The 16903-nt window shown below is 37.9% G+C and overlaps 1 protein-coding gene across 1 annotated transcript in view; it reads right to left on the bottom strand.

Moving 5' to 3' along the window:
* The window catches only part of LOC137968139 (sodium-dependent phosphate transport protein 2B-like), a 9817-nt gene extending 140 nt beyond the window's left edge, over positions 1-9677 (bottom strand). The window contains exons 1-4 of the mRNA XM_068814762.1: positions 9596-9677; positions 8913-9042; positions 8545-8817; positions 1-2748 (exon numbers count right to left, since the gene is read on the bottom strand). The exon at positions 1-2748 is cut by the window's left edge and continues 140 nt beyond it. Coding sequence (XP_068670863.1) covers positions 1445-2748; positions 8545-8817; positions 8913-9042; positions 9596-9670 — 1782 coding nt within the window. The 5' untranslated portion in view covers positions 9671-9677 and the 3' untranslated portion in view covers positions 1-1444. The remainder of the gene's footprint in view (positions 2749-8544; positions 8818-8912; positions 9043-9595) is intronic.
* Positions 9678-16903: the final 7226 nt, after the last annotated feature.

The raw sequence follows: 16903 nt of genomic DNA, 5'->3' as shown, positions 1-16903 counted from the left end.
TTTCACATTAACCTACAACCAACTAAAAAATATACAAAATAAAAGTACAACCTATGTTAGAAACTATATTCATGAAGTAAAATATGTGTATACAAACAGTATGTCGCATTAAAAAACGTGTACATGTAATTAAAAACAAGAAATCCAAAGCTAAAATTTCTAGAATTTTAGGCGACGAATATCATGAAGAAATGTTCTTGTGCCAGCCTTGGCGCGTATTGCATTTGGTATCGTGTTCCAGGTCTTTGCAGTAAAATAGCGAAATGACTTAAGACCATTTGATTACCATTACATGATACAGTTGTGTGGATTCAATCCATCTGAATGACACCGTTTGTCGAAAGTTTTTTTGTGAAACTGGCTTAAACCAATCACAACACCGTCACTCCTTGGACCTTTTTTTTCAAACTGTTTATACTTAAAATAGTATTCAAAGAATGGTACCTCGATCAACACACCATGTACCTGTCATGTCACATACTTAGGCATTTGATAAAGAGGAAAAATATTGGGGACATGAACCTAAGATAACTAGGTATGAGAAGACCTGGTGACAAGCTCCTGCTGAAGAGGAAACAGTGATTTTGAGACGTGGATGGCAACCGGAAGTCAGCTGTTTCCCTTTCAACTTGTCTTCACACAACCACAGTTACATTTCCAAGCATCTTTTTCTCCGTTAGTGATGATCAATATAAAAATCTGGGAGACATCACTGTCATGGCACGTGAAATCGTGAAATGTTCTCTTCCGGTTGCCATGTGCGTCTCAAAAACGCATCAGTGTGCTGAAGCTCCCTATTAACAATAACAAATAATCAAGTTCAAAACCATCTACCGGAAGTCATTGGTCACGAGCTCAATTTGCAACTAAGAACTAACATTCTAAATGTTAACATGGAAAGATACAAACATGAACAGTTCACACTTATAAGCAAATTTTTTTCCACATTTTAAGTAGAAGGTACGGTGCCCTGTAAGGGACATCAAATCCAAAAACTCTACTTATCTAGCACTGTCACTTATTTATCTGGCAGTGTCACTTATTATCTAGCACTGTCACTTATTATCTGGCACTGTCACTTATTTATCTAGCACTGCTACTTATTATCTAGCACTGTCACTTATTTATCTAGCACTGCTACTTATTATCTAGGCCTAATTAGGCCTAAGGTTAGCTTTTATGTGCTAGATAGTAAGTAGCAGTGCTAGATAGTAAGTGGAACTGCTAGATAGTAAGTGGCAGTGCTAGATAATAAGTAGCAGTGCTAGATAATTAAGCGACAGTGCTAGATAATAAGTAGCAGTGCTAGATAATTAAGCGACAGTGCTAGATAATAAGTAGCAGTACTAGATAATTAAGTGACAGTGCTAGTTACAAAATAAATTTTGCATCGCATGTCCCTTGCAGACCGGCACCGTAAGAAGGGGAAGGGACAATTGATCTTTTATCGGAGACGCAAGAGTTTTTTAAACCCAGCAACTCTGGTGATCATGCGATTAAGTGGCTCTAGGGATCTAGTCCATTTTGGCAACCACTCCCAGTCTTGCAAGGCTTTAGGTAGGTGTCTGGGGGCTTTCCGCTGCAGGATGTTCACAATGATGACGAACAGGAAGAGAAGTATGAAGGGAATTGCAACACCAAGAAGAATCTGCCAACCAGCCAGTGACAAACCAAAGACAGTTGCTGGTAGAAGGAAGAAGGCCAACGCCAGGTATGCCACAGGAAACCAGCGGTACTCAGCAGTCTTGTTGCCAAGGGTCTTTGCAAAACTGATTGGTACTCTTCGCATGTAAGGGATGGGATACCATACTATGATACCAGAGATGTTGAAGAACAGATGACAGAAGGCAATCTGAAGGGCTTTACCCAAGTTAGAAGTAGATGCCAAGGCAGCCAGGATGCCGGTTGCAGTTGTTCCAATATTTGCACCCAAGGTTAATGGTAAGGCACGCTCCAGGGACACGACCCCAACTCCAATGAGGGGTGTAAGTGCTGACGTGAAGATGGAACTAGATTGGACTAACATAGTCAAACCTGCTCCAACCAGAATGGCCAGATAACCAGTCAGGTGTCTGAATGGTCCAGGGAAGTCTGCATTAATAGTTTTCTTGATAATCTTTGCCATTTGGCCACGCAGCATCGAGTGCAAGATTTTAACGATGCATATCAGGCATATGCACAAAAGAACTATGGATATCACCAGGAGTATAACACCAACTTCTGTGTCACTTAATGAAGTGTCTGCAAAAAGGAATGAACATTTTGGTGTTCCGGGAACTGTTTCATTCACCAGTTTATAATAAACTTTGTTTGTCGTTTCATTTGTAAACGACTTGTTGTTTTCAACAATTATATCCACTTTGCAATTCTTGATCAGTGACACGTCCCCAGACTCTGCTTTGCCAAGAGCAATTTTTGTGATGACTTTCTTGTCTACTTGAATTATGAGCTTGGTGAATGGTTCTGTGACAACTTTGAGCAACTTTTGGTTTGTCTCCTTGCTTTCACTCAGATCAAGACCTTTGATAATCTGGCCAGTTAAACTCCTCAAGTATCCACTGATAACCTCCAACGGTAGAAAGACAAGCACTGAGAGCCAGTTGAAAATGTCGTGGACAACTGCTCCAGCAAAGGCACGGCGGAACTCATTTCGCTCAGCAGCTTGAGCCAAAGCTACCATTGTGTTGGTGACCGAGGTTCCAATGTTTGCTCCCATCACAATATAGATGGCTGGTTCAACTGGCAGGACTGAAACAAAAATGTTGAGAAACCATTAATGTTCTGCTTGAGATCCATTACGTTTACCTTTAAACAAACGTTTTACCTTTTGACTGCCACCAATCACGTTTGCAGCCACAGGTTGATTCAGGGTTCATGCTGGATTTTGTATATAAAATTCCGGGACTATGATCCTCGCATTTATGAACGCGATTTTGACCTAAAAAATTCAGGACTTCAACGGGGTTTGAACCCGTGACCTCGCGATGCCAGTGCCACGCTCTAACCAACTGAGCTAAGAAGCCACTGATGTTGGAAGATGGTCATTTGTGGGTTGAAATGATCCCGTGATGAGCGAATCAATGAATGAAACCATATATGAAATGAATCATACAAATTTCAGTGGCTTCATATCTTAGGTTGGTTAGAGCGTCGCACCGGCATCGCAAGTCCAGGGTTCAAACCCTGAATTTTTCAGGTTTCTTTGCGCAATTGCTAAAATTACCTTCATAACTGCAAGGATCATAGATTTACTTGAGTTTTGAAGAACCAGAAATTAAGTTTTCAAGGAGAGTTTGTAGGAAGATTTCAATGCCATACATACGTGCTTCAGTGTTTTCTTTGTCGAAAAATACCTCTAACACCAGACCATGACTACACACGGACACATCTCATAAAACAAAATGGTCTCCGTTTCATCACGTGATTAAAAAAAGAATCTCACAATGCAATGTGTAACTCAGAAACTCTTTCCACGTCCTGCGAGTCAATTCCACGCATGGGCAGTTTAATTTTCGCATTTAATCTTTCCCCAATAGTTCAATTTGGGCTCAATTTTGAAAGTGTCTCTTTGGCATTCAAGGAATTTTCAAGCAGTTTTCCACCAAATCCTTTTTTCAGGGCTTCTCAAGCGCCCTAGAAGTCCACAATTAAATTCCAGGGCTTTTCAAGGACTTCAAGGAGTAGCAAGAACCCTGTGGTTTCTTAAAAGCAGAAACTGACAAAGTGGATCAAAATCAACTGTTGAGGTGACCCGTCAACGCATTCTGCTTGATTGATGGCAATGACTAATGTGCAATTGAGTACCCTAAAGACGGTGCCTACTAATTCAAAGGTATTTTTGCGCGGTTCAGTGGATACACGAGAAAAGCAACAATTTCATCGTTCAGAAGTGTCATTGAAATCCAAAAAAAAAATTTGGGCTAACTAAGCATTTTCCGAAGATAATTAATCAAAAATATTTGTAAAAAGCTTTAAAATACAAAGCAATGTATAGCGTTCTTTTTCAAAGTGAAGGTTAATTATCTCTGAAAATGCATGGATGCCCCCAATTTTCTTTTTGGAAGTTCTGCTTTCTCCGCATAGGTTTGAACCGCGCAAAAATATCCCTGTATTAATAAGCACCAGCCATAGGAAATCCGAGTATCTCGAGATACGCCGAACGTATGCGCAATAACAGGAGTAGGCACATCCTTAATTCAGCAGAATAAGGTAGGTAGTAAATGTGACGCAATTAGAACCAACTTAGGAGGTTTGGTCATTTGTTTTGTTCATTAAAATGAGTGCATGCAAGCATGAATATGCCTGCAGGCACTCTTTTTAATGAACAAAACAAAGGACCAAGCCTCCTGAGTATTATCACATGATCTGTATTGGGAAAACAAAATGTACAAGCGAGAAAGGTCTATTCCAATTGTCAAAATGTCACAAGTTGAGCGATATTCAACTAATCCTTTCTCAGTCTCAAGAAGATCGCGATAAACAACAACTGCACCACAATGATGAAGCAGGGTTCACCAGCTTTAAAGGAGATATGAGTGGGCCCACAATAGCTGTTGTTAAAGGGTACAAAGTTTAATTTTGAGTGATCTTTGTTAACCAATTCACTCCAAAAGCGGCTCTCGTTGATGAGCAAAATTGTTTGGCGTTGGACCGGCAAAATAAAATCCAGGGGCACCCAAAGAGAATATAGTTCAAAACCACTTAAAAATAGCATTGTACGCCCTAAACGTTTTCATCTGTTCGGATATCCTAGCTGAGAGTCTAGTGATCCGAGAATTATAGGGATGAAAACTTACCTTTTCGAAAAATTCAGCCAGAAAAAAGGCTCCCGAAAATTCTAGGTGACGGGCAAGTATATCAATTTTTAGAAGTTCGAAAATCCTAGGAGAGCCAGCCAAGCAAGAAATTTTACAACAAATGTTCCGAAAATTCTAGATCTCAAATCGTCTTTCGAACAGATATTTTCCGAAAATTGACGTTGGGTGCCTCTGAATTGAAAATCTACAATTCTTACTCTCAGAAGGGTTGGCAATCCTTTATACCAAACTTATTCATTTGATAAAGAACTGACCATTTTGATTACTTTTTTCTTAACCTACTTGGGAAAACGTTCGTAAGGGTTTCCTTAAAGGCATATACACATCTTTTCTAATGCATACCATAGTTAATAGAGGGGAATGGTTTGGAAGCTCGGCAAACATCAAAGGAGCAAACAAAGATGGCAAGATTTAGGTTGGAAAGTCCACGACCGTGCACAATCTTTTGTTTTGCGCTCATACACTATGCATGAATTACGTAACCAACACGTTTCTATTGGCTAGTTCCTTAGCACGGAGTAAACAACTATTGTGTTTTGTGCACGGTCAAGGCCAAAAAAGAGAAAAAAAACCTACAACAAGGAAATTTGTCGGCTTTCATAACCATTCCCCTCCATCAACTATGTGCATACCCTCAGCCTGCAGGATTTTTTTGGTAGTTTCAAACCTAAAATCGTCGCTTATAATGGCTTTGTTATTTGTTGCCTTGCAAGTATGAAGTGAAGTGAAATTATTAGTGTCTCCCCTCGGGGCTCTTCAGGACTAAATTTACAATGCTTTGTGGAAGACTTTGGCCAGACTGCTTCTTACGCAGTTTACAATTAATTTAGAAAGTGAAAGTGCTACTATGATCAAAAAATCATTTTCTTTTTTCCTCCAGATTTTGAACGCGTGTTCACTTAACACCTGACTGGCAAACATTTTGAGCTTTGATTTTTATCCAAAGGCTGTTTATTTTAAGTGTAAGGTTTGGATTTCAAGGTGCGCCATTACTCACGTTCAAAACTGACCGATTGGACCTCAGTGGGTTGGATCAAGGGAAAAGTGACGTCAGAGGCTCACTAGCTTAAAATTTCAGCGTGTAAACGCAACTTATTATATATGCAAAACACGGGCTTTCAAAACACGAGTCTGAAAGCCCGAAACTCCCGTGCTGCATATTAATTTAGCCGCGTACATACGCATTGCATTTTTAAACCAGTGAGTCTTTGACGTCATTTTCCCCTCGACTCAGCTCTCTCAAGATTTTAAAGTTAGTAATAGCGTACCAATAAATAACAAAATTCCAGTTAAAATAAACAGGTGTCTGTTTAAAATCAGAACTTAACACTTCGGTCACTTAGTGTATTATTGTTTTTTTGGTTGTAGTAGCATTTGAATGATACCCCCGTCCAGATTAAGGCCAGTCCACAACACCAGGGCCAACGTCCCCTAGTCTTTTCGAATAGTGAGTGGGTTCTTTAACGTCCCATACCATTTGATCTCCAACAAGGGCTATGAGACGGGACCTACGGTTTACAGTCCTTATCCGAGAAGACTTGAAAGTCTAACCGTTTGCGGGTAGAATTAATAGGGAGTTTAAGATCTACGACGGGACGGCAACGAAAACGTCACAAATTATGCATATTTAATGAGCAAAAACAATAGCTTTGCACGCTCTGCACGTGCATTCTTCATTTTTGTACATTTCCTTCACGTTTTCTGCAAATCTACAACGTGAAATTACCAATTCTCAAGTTTTTCAGAGAACGTGAACACAAGGCAGCGAATTTGAATTTTCTGTCGTAGCTTCATCACCTTACTTCCTAATTCAGTTCCTGGAAAGTTACACTAGTTTTTAGAAGTTAGACAAGCCAACATAATGACGAAAAATATAAATTAACCTGAAGTTGCAATTTTAAATGACGTTTTCGTTGCCGTCGCGTCGTAGACCTTAAACTCCCTAATGCAGGAGAAGAACTAACGATCACCTGCATGACAGACCGATGCTCAACCAACTGAGCCACCGATGCGCGGTGACCTTTGCTGATTGTAAATTTCCATGTTCTTTGTTAAAAGCCACACAAATTTCACATAATTAATAACTAAAGCTTGCACATTCTTCTTGAACGTTTACTTAGAACTGTCACAGCATTATTGGGATGACATGCATCTTCTTCCTCCTACACCATTCTTAAATAAGACAAATCTATCAATCTACAGGTTGGGACATGGTATGCAGCGAAAGTTTAACAAATGACACCTAAAAACATTCTCATCTCAAACAAAGGAACTATGAAGGATTATTTAACCGGTTGAATAGGATTTGTGTTATATGAAAATATTCACTGAGCCATAAATTAATGAATAATGTTATTATTGTCTTAGTATATTAACTCAGGCGACAAGTGCTTTCACAGATATGATTTTTTTTGTCGTGCCGTTACTAGAGCAATTCACAACATCAAACTCATTTTCTTGAAAAAACTGTGGCCTGTTCTCCTCACAGAGATGGAAAACTTCAATAAACATTTGTTCGTTTTGTATACTTCCATGCTTTTGAATTCTGTGCATTTGATTGTCTTTGCAACGCAAATAAAAACTCTCCTATGTAAAGTGTCACAGCACCTTAGAGGTATCTACTCTCCAGAATTAAATTTATTCCATGGCAATTATCTCTTCTTGGTAAAAATTACAAAATGGACGTCATCCGTTTCTACATTTTAGTGGCCATGAATGGAGTGACCATGGTGACATGATGAAAGCCATACTAATGAAACTGCAAGAATATAAATTTCCATATCACCTGGGCAATCATGCTATAACCATTAACGGTCTGGCCGTGGCAAGCTAATTCTCTATGGGAATAAAGCGCTGTTTGCCATTCGACGTTTAGTTAATTTTTAATTTTTCATTAATTAATTAATTATTGATATAGCACGGCTCTCATGGAAAGCAGATTTTACATTGTTATCTTAGATAATAAGTACTATCAATAGCTTGTATTCAGTAGTTTAAGATTTTAAATTTGTAGTGTTATATATTTGTCACGATATTGTAATTAGCATAAGGAAAGGAAAGGAACTTTATTTAAGTATCTAGTCGTTCTAGCGCTGGAGCACTGATTGGGGACACTGTAAACTGAAATTAACAATGAAAGTGATGAGATTTTCGTGATTAAATATAGGTTCTATCTATCGAACTAAAAGTACAACTCTCATAGGACCATGGGGTTGACAAAAATATATTAATAACATCCTGTACAAAGCCAAAATCAACACTTGCGTGTGTTATAGATTAAATATCTGCCCAGGCCATGTTGTAACCCCTTCAAGTTACACTGACACCAGCCCCTGTGTTAAACATTAGGGAGTTTAAGATCTGCGACGCGACGGTAACGAAAACGTCATTTAAAATTGCAAGTTCAGGTTCATTAATCGTTTTCGTCGTTATGTCGGCTTGTCTATCTTCTAAAAACTAGTGTAACCTTCCACGAACTGAATTAGGAGGTGCGGTATTGAATCTACGACAGAAAATTCAAATTCGCTGCCTTTTGTTCACGTTCTCCGTAAAACTTGAGAATTGGTCATTTCACGTGGTAGATTTGCCGAAAACGTGAAAGAAATGTACAAAAACTAAAAATGCACGTGCAGAGCGTGCAAAGCTATTGTTTTTGCTCATTAAATATGCAAAATTTGTGACGTTTTCTTTGCCGTCGCGTCGTAGATCTTAAACTCCCTATACTTACTCTCAGCAGCAACCATGCTCACAACGATGGAAGTTGTAGTTGAGGAGCTTTGTACAAGTACTGTAGCCAGAATACCTATCATGAGCCCTGCGATAGGGTTGCCAAGAATTTTATTGGAGGAAAACACTTCACCAGCGGCTTTTCCGCCCAGCAATCGGAAGGCACTGCTTAGGAAATCCAACGAACAGATGAACAGGTACAGCAAAACAAGGAGAAGAATGATCTTGAGGTTCACCAGAGCTACGCGTCTTACCTTTCCACGGCCATCGAGTTCTGTTGGCGAGTATGTAAAGTAGTGGTTTCATTCAAATGTTAACGCAGGAAACTCACCGAAAAACAGCTCATCGTAAAATGTGATGCAATCTTACCTGACCACTTTGGCCCAAGATCCTGCAGTTCAGGCAAAGCCCACGGATCAAATTCTTCCGCGATTTCTGGGTCCTCTTCGTTTAAAGTTCCCGCCTCTCCTCTTCCCAAATTCGCTTCACTGTGTTTCTGCTACAAAGAGGAAAAAATCACAACTTTACAATACAGTAATACAATACAACACAACCTTTATTTATACAAGATATTAAATTCAAAGATAAAAGATTGTAGGGTCGTGTACAAAATTACAAATTAGTGATAAAATGATAAAAATGATTAAAACTACATTCAAGAGAATAAAATAAAATCACTCATAATACAATAGGCATTTTAAAAATTTAAAAAGACAGTTAAAAATATATGAAATGTTGATTATTTGCGGGGCTTAAACGTTGAAATTAAAATCGTTAAAAGCATAACATTTAACGACATTTTTCAAAAAGGATTTCATGTCCGTGCAATCTAAAACAGAACATTTTGAACGACCAATGGTGTTCCAGAGGACAGGCGCCCCTCTATAGGCAATGGCGTTTTGACCGTATTTTGACGCAAAACTCGGAGCTATCAACCCATTCTTCATTCTTGAAACAGATCTTTTTAAAGCAGGAATTAATGCGAAAAGAAACCTTTTACCTTACCAAAGTTATCGCGAAAAGCGGTTGTCATCGCGAAATTCGAGACCTACCTCATTGTTCGCGCGTGATTGATCCTCCATTTCAACTGCCGCCAGTTGCGATGAACTACTCAGACGGTCGGCCATCTTTCGACTGACGGGTTACTGAATGAACGAAAGGGTTGTGCTCTCAGCACTGGAAGCTAGTCTCCGACCAATCATGTCATGTCGTATGTCCGGATGATGCGAGTTGTGATTGGTCAATTATATGGTGCGAGCCCGTTGCACGTGATGGGTAAGAACAAGCTTTTTTGATCTGCATTCCGGAAGATGGAGTAAATATACTTCACAAGTGTAATGTAGGTGGCGTACTTTTCTATGAAAGGTAGTCAAAGACTCGAAATTTAGCTGGCAAAGAGCGTGGTAAGGCGATTTACGTTAGTTTTAAATTTCAATTTTTTTATTCTTAGGCTTCCCTTTTCAGCAGTGGGAAAAGTGAACAACCTTGTTTCAGAACCCAAACGGCGTTAGTCACCATTCATGCATGTCACTCAAAACTTTCCTCGTCGTTGAAAAGATGTTCAAGTCCATTCGCGCCAGAAACTGCTTTGTCTTGTTAGTGTCATAGAAATATAGAACCTTCACCTTTTCACGTTAAAGAGCTTCTAGCTGAAAGTCTTGTTTTATCAAGAATTGACTACAACGATGTGGTGTCCTACCCTCTTCCAGTTTATGTAGTGAAGCGTTTACAGCGTGTTCAACTATCCGTGGCCGCTTTTGTGTTAAATCAAGGGCAGCCAACGAGAAAATAAGCCAAAAACCTTTGAGAGACATTTCTTTGCTCCTTGTAATGCATAAAGACTGTCTAAGAGAGATGTTTTTAGCAACTAGAAGAATTTCATCTGTTCGGATATCTATAGAACAGTTTGACTCTCCCGAGCACATATTTGACCGAATATTATCGTTGGCTGCCCCCGTTAAATCGTTTTGCTGAAGAGTCGGAGGTCTTAGTTCTTGATTGACAACCTGTTACCTACTGTAGAGACTTAAATCTGTAAAAACTAATCGGCAAGGCATCATACAGTAAATCACTCACACTGGCCATCATATCTGAAGCTTGAAGAATACGCACCTGTTAAAACACTCAGATCTTCCAGAGAGCAAAGCTTAGAGTATCTGAAGTTTTTGGTACGCTAAAAGACTGTGCTGCTAAGTTATTTAACAAGCTTCCAGCAAACATGAAGGAATACTACTGATCGTCGAGACTTTACAAATAAGTGTAAAAAGTATTTTTGTTCGCTAGCTAAGCTATTGGTATGACTATTATTGGAAAAAAGAATCTTTTCCCTTAAATATAGTTAATAGTCATAGTTATAGTAAAAACTAATTTTCTTCTTTTTCATTGTAAGAAAATGAAACCTTACGATTCATTTAATTAACAAAATTGATGTTTTAAACATCAAACAAGTTAACGCAGTTAAATAACTTGGTGTTACCTAAGCTCAAACTTAACTTGGAAGAACTATATTGACGAGCTTTGCCTCAAACTATCAAAGAACTGTAGATATTTTCTCAAAATTGAGGTACTATATAAATAACGATGTACTTAATATACTTTACTATTCACTATTCTAGCCCTTTCTCACTTATGGTATTCATGTGTAGGGTCTGACATACTCCACCTACTTAAAGCCTCTGACCACCTTACAAAAGCGAATACTTATCATGACATTTTCTAAACTTGCTTTGGATTCAGAACCTTTCCTTAAAGACCCGTCAAATTTCTCAATCTTTAAAACTTTTGTGATATCATTCACCTCAAAATTCTTACTTTTTTTCATCAGTGTTTTCATAAAATAAATCTTTCTTGTTTTACTGATATTCTTAAGTTAACATCTTCCGTCCATTCGTATTATACTCGTCAATCACGTCATAGACCCTGTTTACAAGCAGGTAGGGTTGCCCTACTGCTAGGGTTACACTAGCAGGAGGGTGAAAGAAAGCCCGGGTTTACCAGCAAGAGGGTTACCCTAGCACTCACACATTTCTTCTTTTTTTCATCGACGTGTTTACAAGGCAGTTAGGGTTACCCTAGCGCTAGGGTGACCGTAGCACTCAAATAGGGGTACCCTAGCGCCAGGGTAACCCTAGCTGCCTTGTAAACACGTCGATGAATAAAAGAAGAAATGTGTAAGTGCTAGGCTAACCCTCTTGCTAGGGTAACCCTAGCACTAGGGTTACCCTATCTGCTTGTAAACATGGCCTAAATCGAGAACTTTTTGTAAACCCAGTTTGGTATTCGTTCCCTTCATTAGCGTGATAATAAACTTTGCATGGAATTCATTGCCAAGTTGTGTTAAGCAAATTACTCCCTTTTCTACTTTTGGCCAAAATATAAAGAACTCTATGATTGACGATCATAATAGTGTTATTGATGCTTGAGCATTGTACGTAGTATGTTTAACATAATTCTTTTAACTTTAAAGTTAGTCGTTGGTATAAGAAGTAATACTCTTTAAATAAAATTTGTTATTATTATTATTTGTATTTAATTTGAGGCTCCTACTCGATTAGTTTACCAACTAGGTGCCCCAAACGCTACACACATAACAAATATGTAGTAACTTCTGTTCTTTCTTCTCCTTAATACTCTTTCCCCATTTATTGTTGCATAGGAATTGTAGATTATTGTAATTCTTTTCTATTCTGCAGTATGTATCTACGATTTTGTTTTAACACTACTGTGTAAATTATCCTAACTTTTTTGTGCATAATATTCTGAGTGAGTTAAATAAAAATTGACTCCTTGACTTGACTTGACTATTTAGTTTTTCATTTTTGAAACATATTGTAATTACGTAGCATAGTTATATATAGTTAAATTGTACTTACTTAGCATTTATTGTCATTATTTGGCATAGAAGAGCCACCTCGTGGAATGTCAATAAATCATTCTTCTTCTTCTTCTTATCATTATTATTATTATTATTATTATTATTATTATTATTATTATTATTATTATTATTATTTATTCTTATTATTATCATAAAGCAGTGTAAACTTGTGTATGCTAAACGATAGCTACGGCACAGTAGGGCGCTGTAGCGTAACCTAGCTTAAAGGCCAACGGGAAATAAGAACATTAAAATAAAAAAGTAATTGTAGAAACTAATACATTAAAATTTCTTCTAAGTAGAGCATGAAAAAAAAACCTTTGAAATACTTGTCTGAGATGTCACATTAAAATACTTAGAAAATGCTCTACTAGTGTCTCATCTTATGTCATTATTTTGACGTGGCGGGCAATGTGTAAACTTGAAGCTAACACGGACTTCTGCATCTTTATCAAGAATTCTTTACTCTTAAATACTTGAAATAACTTGGCCTGTTTTAATTACTATTCATACAAATAAACAACTGACTGAAAGCTTTAGCAAAGTTCAAACCTTAGTTTTTGAAACAAAAAGAATACACCATCTTTTGTTGTACTACGCGGATTTTATAAAACAGACCCTTGTCCAAAACAGCGGCGGAAAATTCAAATAAGTTAACAAACTGATACCAGAAATGGAAAGAGCACCTTTACTTCAGTCACCCTGCAAAGTTTCGGTATATCAGGTGTAATATAAGCTGGGAAAATGTAAGTTGAAAAATGAAAAATTTACAGACGTTTGGGGATATGGCGAACACCCCCACTCATACAATTAATTATTAAGCACTTAATGACTGGCCCCAAGGGAAACAGTGAGTTTTGTTTCCCCGAGACCCTCAATGTTCCACGAGGCGAAGCCGAGGGAAACATTGAGGTCGAGGGGAAACAAAACTCACTGTTTCTCGAGGGGCCAGTCATTAAGTGTTTTGTTATACCTCCCAACTCAAAATAGAACAATACACAGATAAAAATTATTTGCTTGACGTCGGCTGGCGTACAGATTTGCCGCCGTTTCAAAGGTGCACGGCCTGATCACGTGTGAGTCGAAAGTTCAAGTTGTTGTTGCCCTAGGGCGTCATGAAGTTTTGTTCGCCCTAGGGCGTCATGACGTTTTGACCAATGACACGTGACACGTTCTCCTCCAATCAGAAAACGTATTTGAGTCGGGAGGTATAACAAGACTAATTATTTGTTTTATGTAACATAGGCCTCCATTCATTAAGAAAAGATGTTCAGTTTTATGCTGTCATGCACTTAATAAAACAGTACTATATTGTTTGATTTGGTATAATTAGTTTTACTCTATCCCAAAGTCATATTTAAATTACCTCCCTTTGAAAATATCAGAAGACCCCCCCCCCCCACTACGGATTGTCAATAACAGGAACCCAAAAAATAACATTACTTCTGAAATATAGAGGAAATATAAAAAGCTTTTACTTGGTTCGTTATGTGAAAAGGCATGATGATGTTAAGTTTAAGGCAAAGCATTGCCATTTTTTTTATAAGAATTAAATAGTTGGGTTATATTATCACTTCTGACTTTATTTATATTATTTTAGTGGTAGTTCATGATGAATATTAACTAACAAATTATATGGAGATGTTTTTGTATCACGGTTGCAAATACTATACCTAACCCTGCATATACATTTTATCATTTTTATCATGAAAGTAAAAAGGGTGTATTAGCCAAATGTTTTGAATGTGTGAACTGCACGACTGTTTCTTTGATTGCACCTGAAGTAACGGCGGCCATGTTGGTGAAAAGAACAATAGCGAAAAAGTCTTTTGGGAATTTGACACCAACATGGCCGTCTTATCACATGAGTGCAATCAAAGAGTAAAAACAAAAAGGCAAAGAACAGTGTAACCCCAACATATAAGTGTTTACGTGGGATTGTATAATTATTATACAGTCTCAGGTAGTAAACACACCACACCGCTGTTAATTCAATTTGCTGTGGACTCATAGGTGCAGCCTAGTCTAGTTTGATTACTGTCACAGTGATGACTAAGGCTGTGTTGGATTGGGAAATCCAGATTTTGATCTTAAAATCTGGATCTTCGGATTTCCAATCGAAAACAAAACCTGAAAAACAGATTTTGTCGCGGATCTCACTAATTGAAATCCTTCCTGACAAGGATTTCCCACGAGTGAAATCCGCGACCAAATCTGTTTTATTTTGTCTTCGATTGGACATTCGATGATCCAGATTTTAAACCTAATGGCCCAGAACAGTTTTCTCTGGCACTTCATTATGTCTTCTGTCGCTTGGAGAGCCAACCCTCCTGTTTACACACTGCCTCCTCGGCTGGTTCGACAGCCTTTCTTTGTGGTACAAGTCCAAACCATGAAAAAAAGTGGATACCTCATCTGCTCTCCAGACAAGAGGCCTTGTCACCTAAAATGTATGAGAGAATTGTTCTTAGTGGTGAAAGCCATCATGACTACATGTGTTGCTTAGAGTAACATACCGGAGTACATATTAACAGCAAGCATAAAACTACTATTATTACATTTTGTATGCACCACATCGTTATTTTAGAAACATCAACAGTGATTATGAATTGATCTCTTGCTCTCCAAAAAGGATGAAGACATGATATGAAATGGTTCTCTGTGTACATTTTTGAAAGAGCTCTTTATTGTAAAAAAAAGTTGTTAACCCTTAAAGACTGGAGGGGGCTAACAGACGATTTGAGTGCTGAGATAGCTAGAGTTAAACAAACTCTTTAGAATGGGCATACTTATCTTGAGTGAGTTCAGTTCCATTTGACTATCTTACTGCCATAAACAATACTTATTATTGTCATCGTCCGCTCAAAACTTTTGCTTGTTGTATCGCTTGTCTGATGACGATGTCAATTACAAGAATTAATCTTTAACATGAAACTGTTACATCATTTCATTTCACACAATCAGTACATCCCGACTAGTACATGCATGTATACGCCCCCAGGCGTCTTGCTCTAAATTTAAATGATTGTAAAATTACTACCGTTCGCGGTCCGCAACTTCCATCTAAGCTAGAAAAGTAATTTTTTTGCTCTTTTGCATCCAACATACCGTAAATACACCGTAAATAGCAAAATTTGTAATTGATTGTCTTCGTGGCGCACGGGCCAAGGCATGTGTTCTTCATGTCTGCAAAAGGAAGAATGGCGTTGGAATTCCCAAACTGTGCTTCCTAATAGCGAGTGTTTACTCAATGGCCAATTGGTCGCTTGACACAATGGTCGATTGAACACACTGGTTTGATTCACAAAATGTTTGGCACAATGGCCAATTGAACTCACTTGTTTGATTCACAAAATATTTTGGGACGACTGAACAAACTGGTTGGCAAGAAACGGGTCGATTGGAGTATTCGGTCTATGCAATAATGTTTGTAGTGAAACACACAAGAACGAAGCAAGATTTAAAAATAACGTAGAAAATTCCCCTTACCCTTAAAGCTTGCAGTTTTCAAAGAAAAATCATCTGTCCATTTTATCAAATACAGTCAGAAGTGAAGTTTAATACTGTGCTAATCATCGCGGGCGGAAAGGATTCCAAACTAAATGTTTGCTCTCATCGCAAAATGCGAACTACGTCACTGTGGCCGAGTGCTTAAACCCGCTTTCAGAATGCCAGAAAGCTGGGATAAGTATGGGTGTTTTATTCGTCTTAAGGAAGTTTGGAAATAAAGAAGGGCATAAAATTAGAATCCCCGATCGAAGCTTAATTCAATATCCATGGGGTATGCACATTTGTGACTACGAAGAAAAAAATTAAGAAAAGACACACAACTGGTTTTCTGAAGTGGTATGCCTTTGGCATCCCACGTAATTAACAAATTCTCTCCTATGGGCCTGCAGTAATCACATACAGCAGTATTCTCCATTTAATAATATCATTTATGTTGAAAGAAAATTGTTTAGAGTTTTGTTGTATGCCTTAAAAGGACACCGTCGAATTTCCTGCATGTGTTGCCTTATAGTTTGTTTGGTTATTGCTGTATTATTTATGGAAATAAAGGCAGATATTTTCGAAATACTTCGGAAAAAAATCAGGATATTTAGATAAAAATCGAGATATTTAGTGAAACAAATCTGGAATTTTCGGAAACATATTTAGGCGATTTTACTTGATATTTGTCTTGGCCTACGAGAAAGCATGGTGATAATTTTAATATGCATTTCAGAAAAACATATATATAAATTAATGCAACGAAATGAGTCCTATTTTTCTTTAACCAAACGCCACTCTAACAATAGGCAGTAAATTTGTCACTGACTAAAATTAATAGTTTAATGTTAATTTTAATGTTAGTTTTGTTGACTACATATGTCCATTATTTTCTTTACAGTGGCTCAAACCAATTTTATTGGAATGTCTTACTAGAAGAATCGAGTTTGCAACATTGCTCCACCTAATTAGGTCTCAAAGTAAATAGGATTAGAGG

Source organism: Montipora foliosa, chromosome 8, assembly GCF_036669935.1.
Source record: "Montipora foliosa isolate CH-2021 chromosome 8, ASM3666993v2, whole genome shotgun sequence".
Classification (NCBI taxonomy): domain Eukaryota; kingdom Metazoa; phylum Cnidaria; class Anthozoa; order Scleractinia; family Acroporidae; genus Montipora; species Montipora foliosa.
The sequence above is the reverse complement of the archived record's forward strand: the minus strand, read 5'-3'. Positions and strand labels throughout refer to the sequence as shown.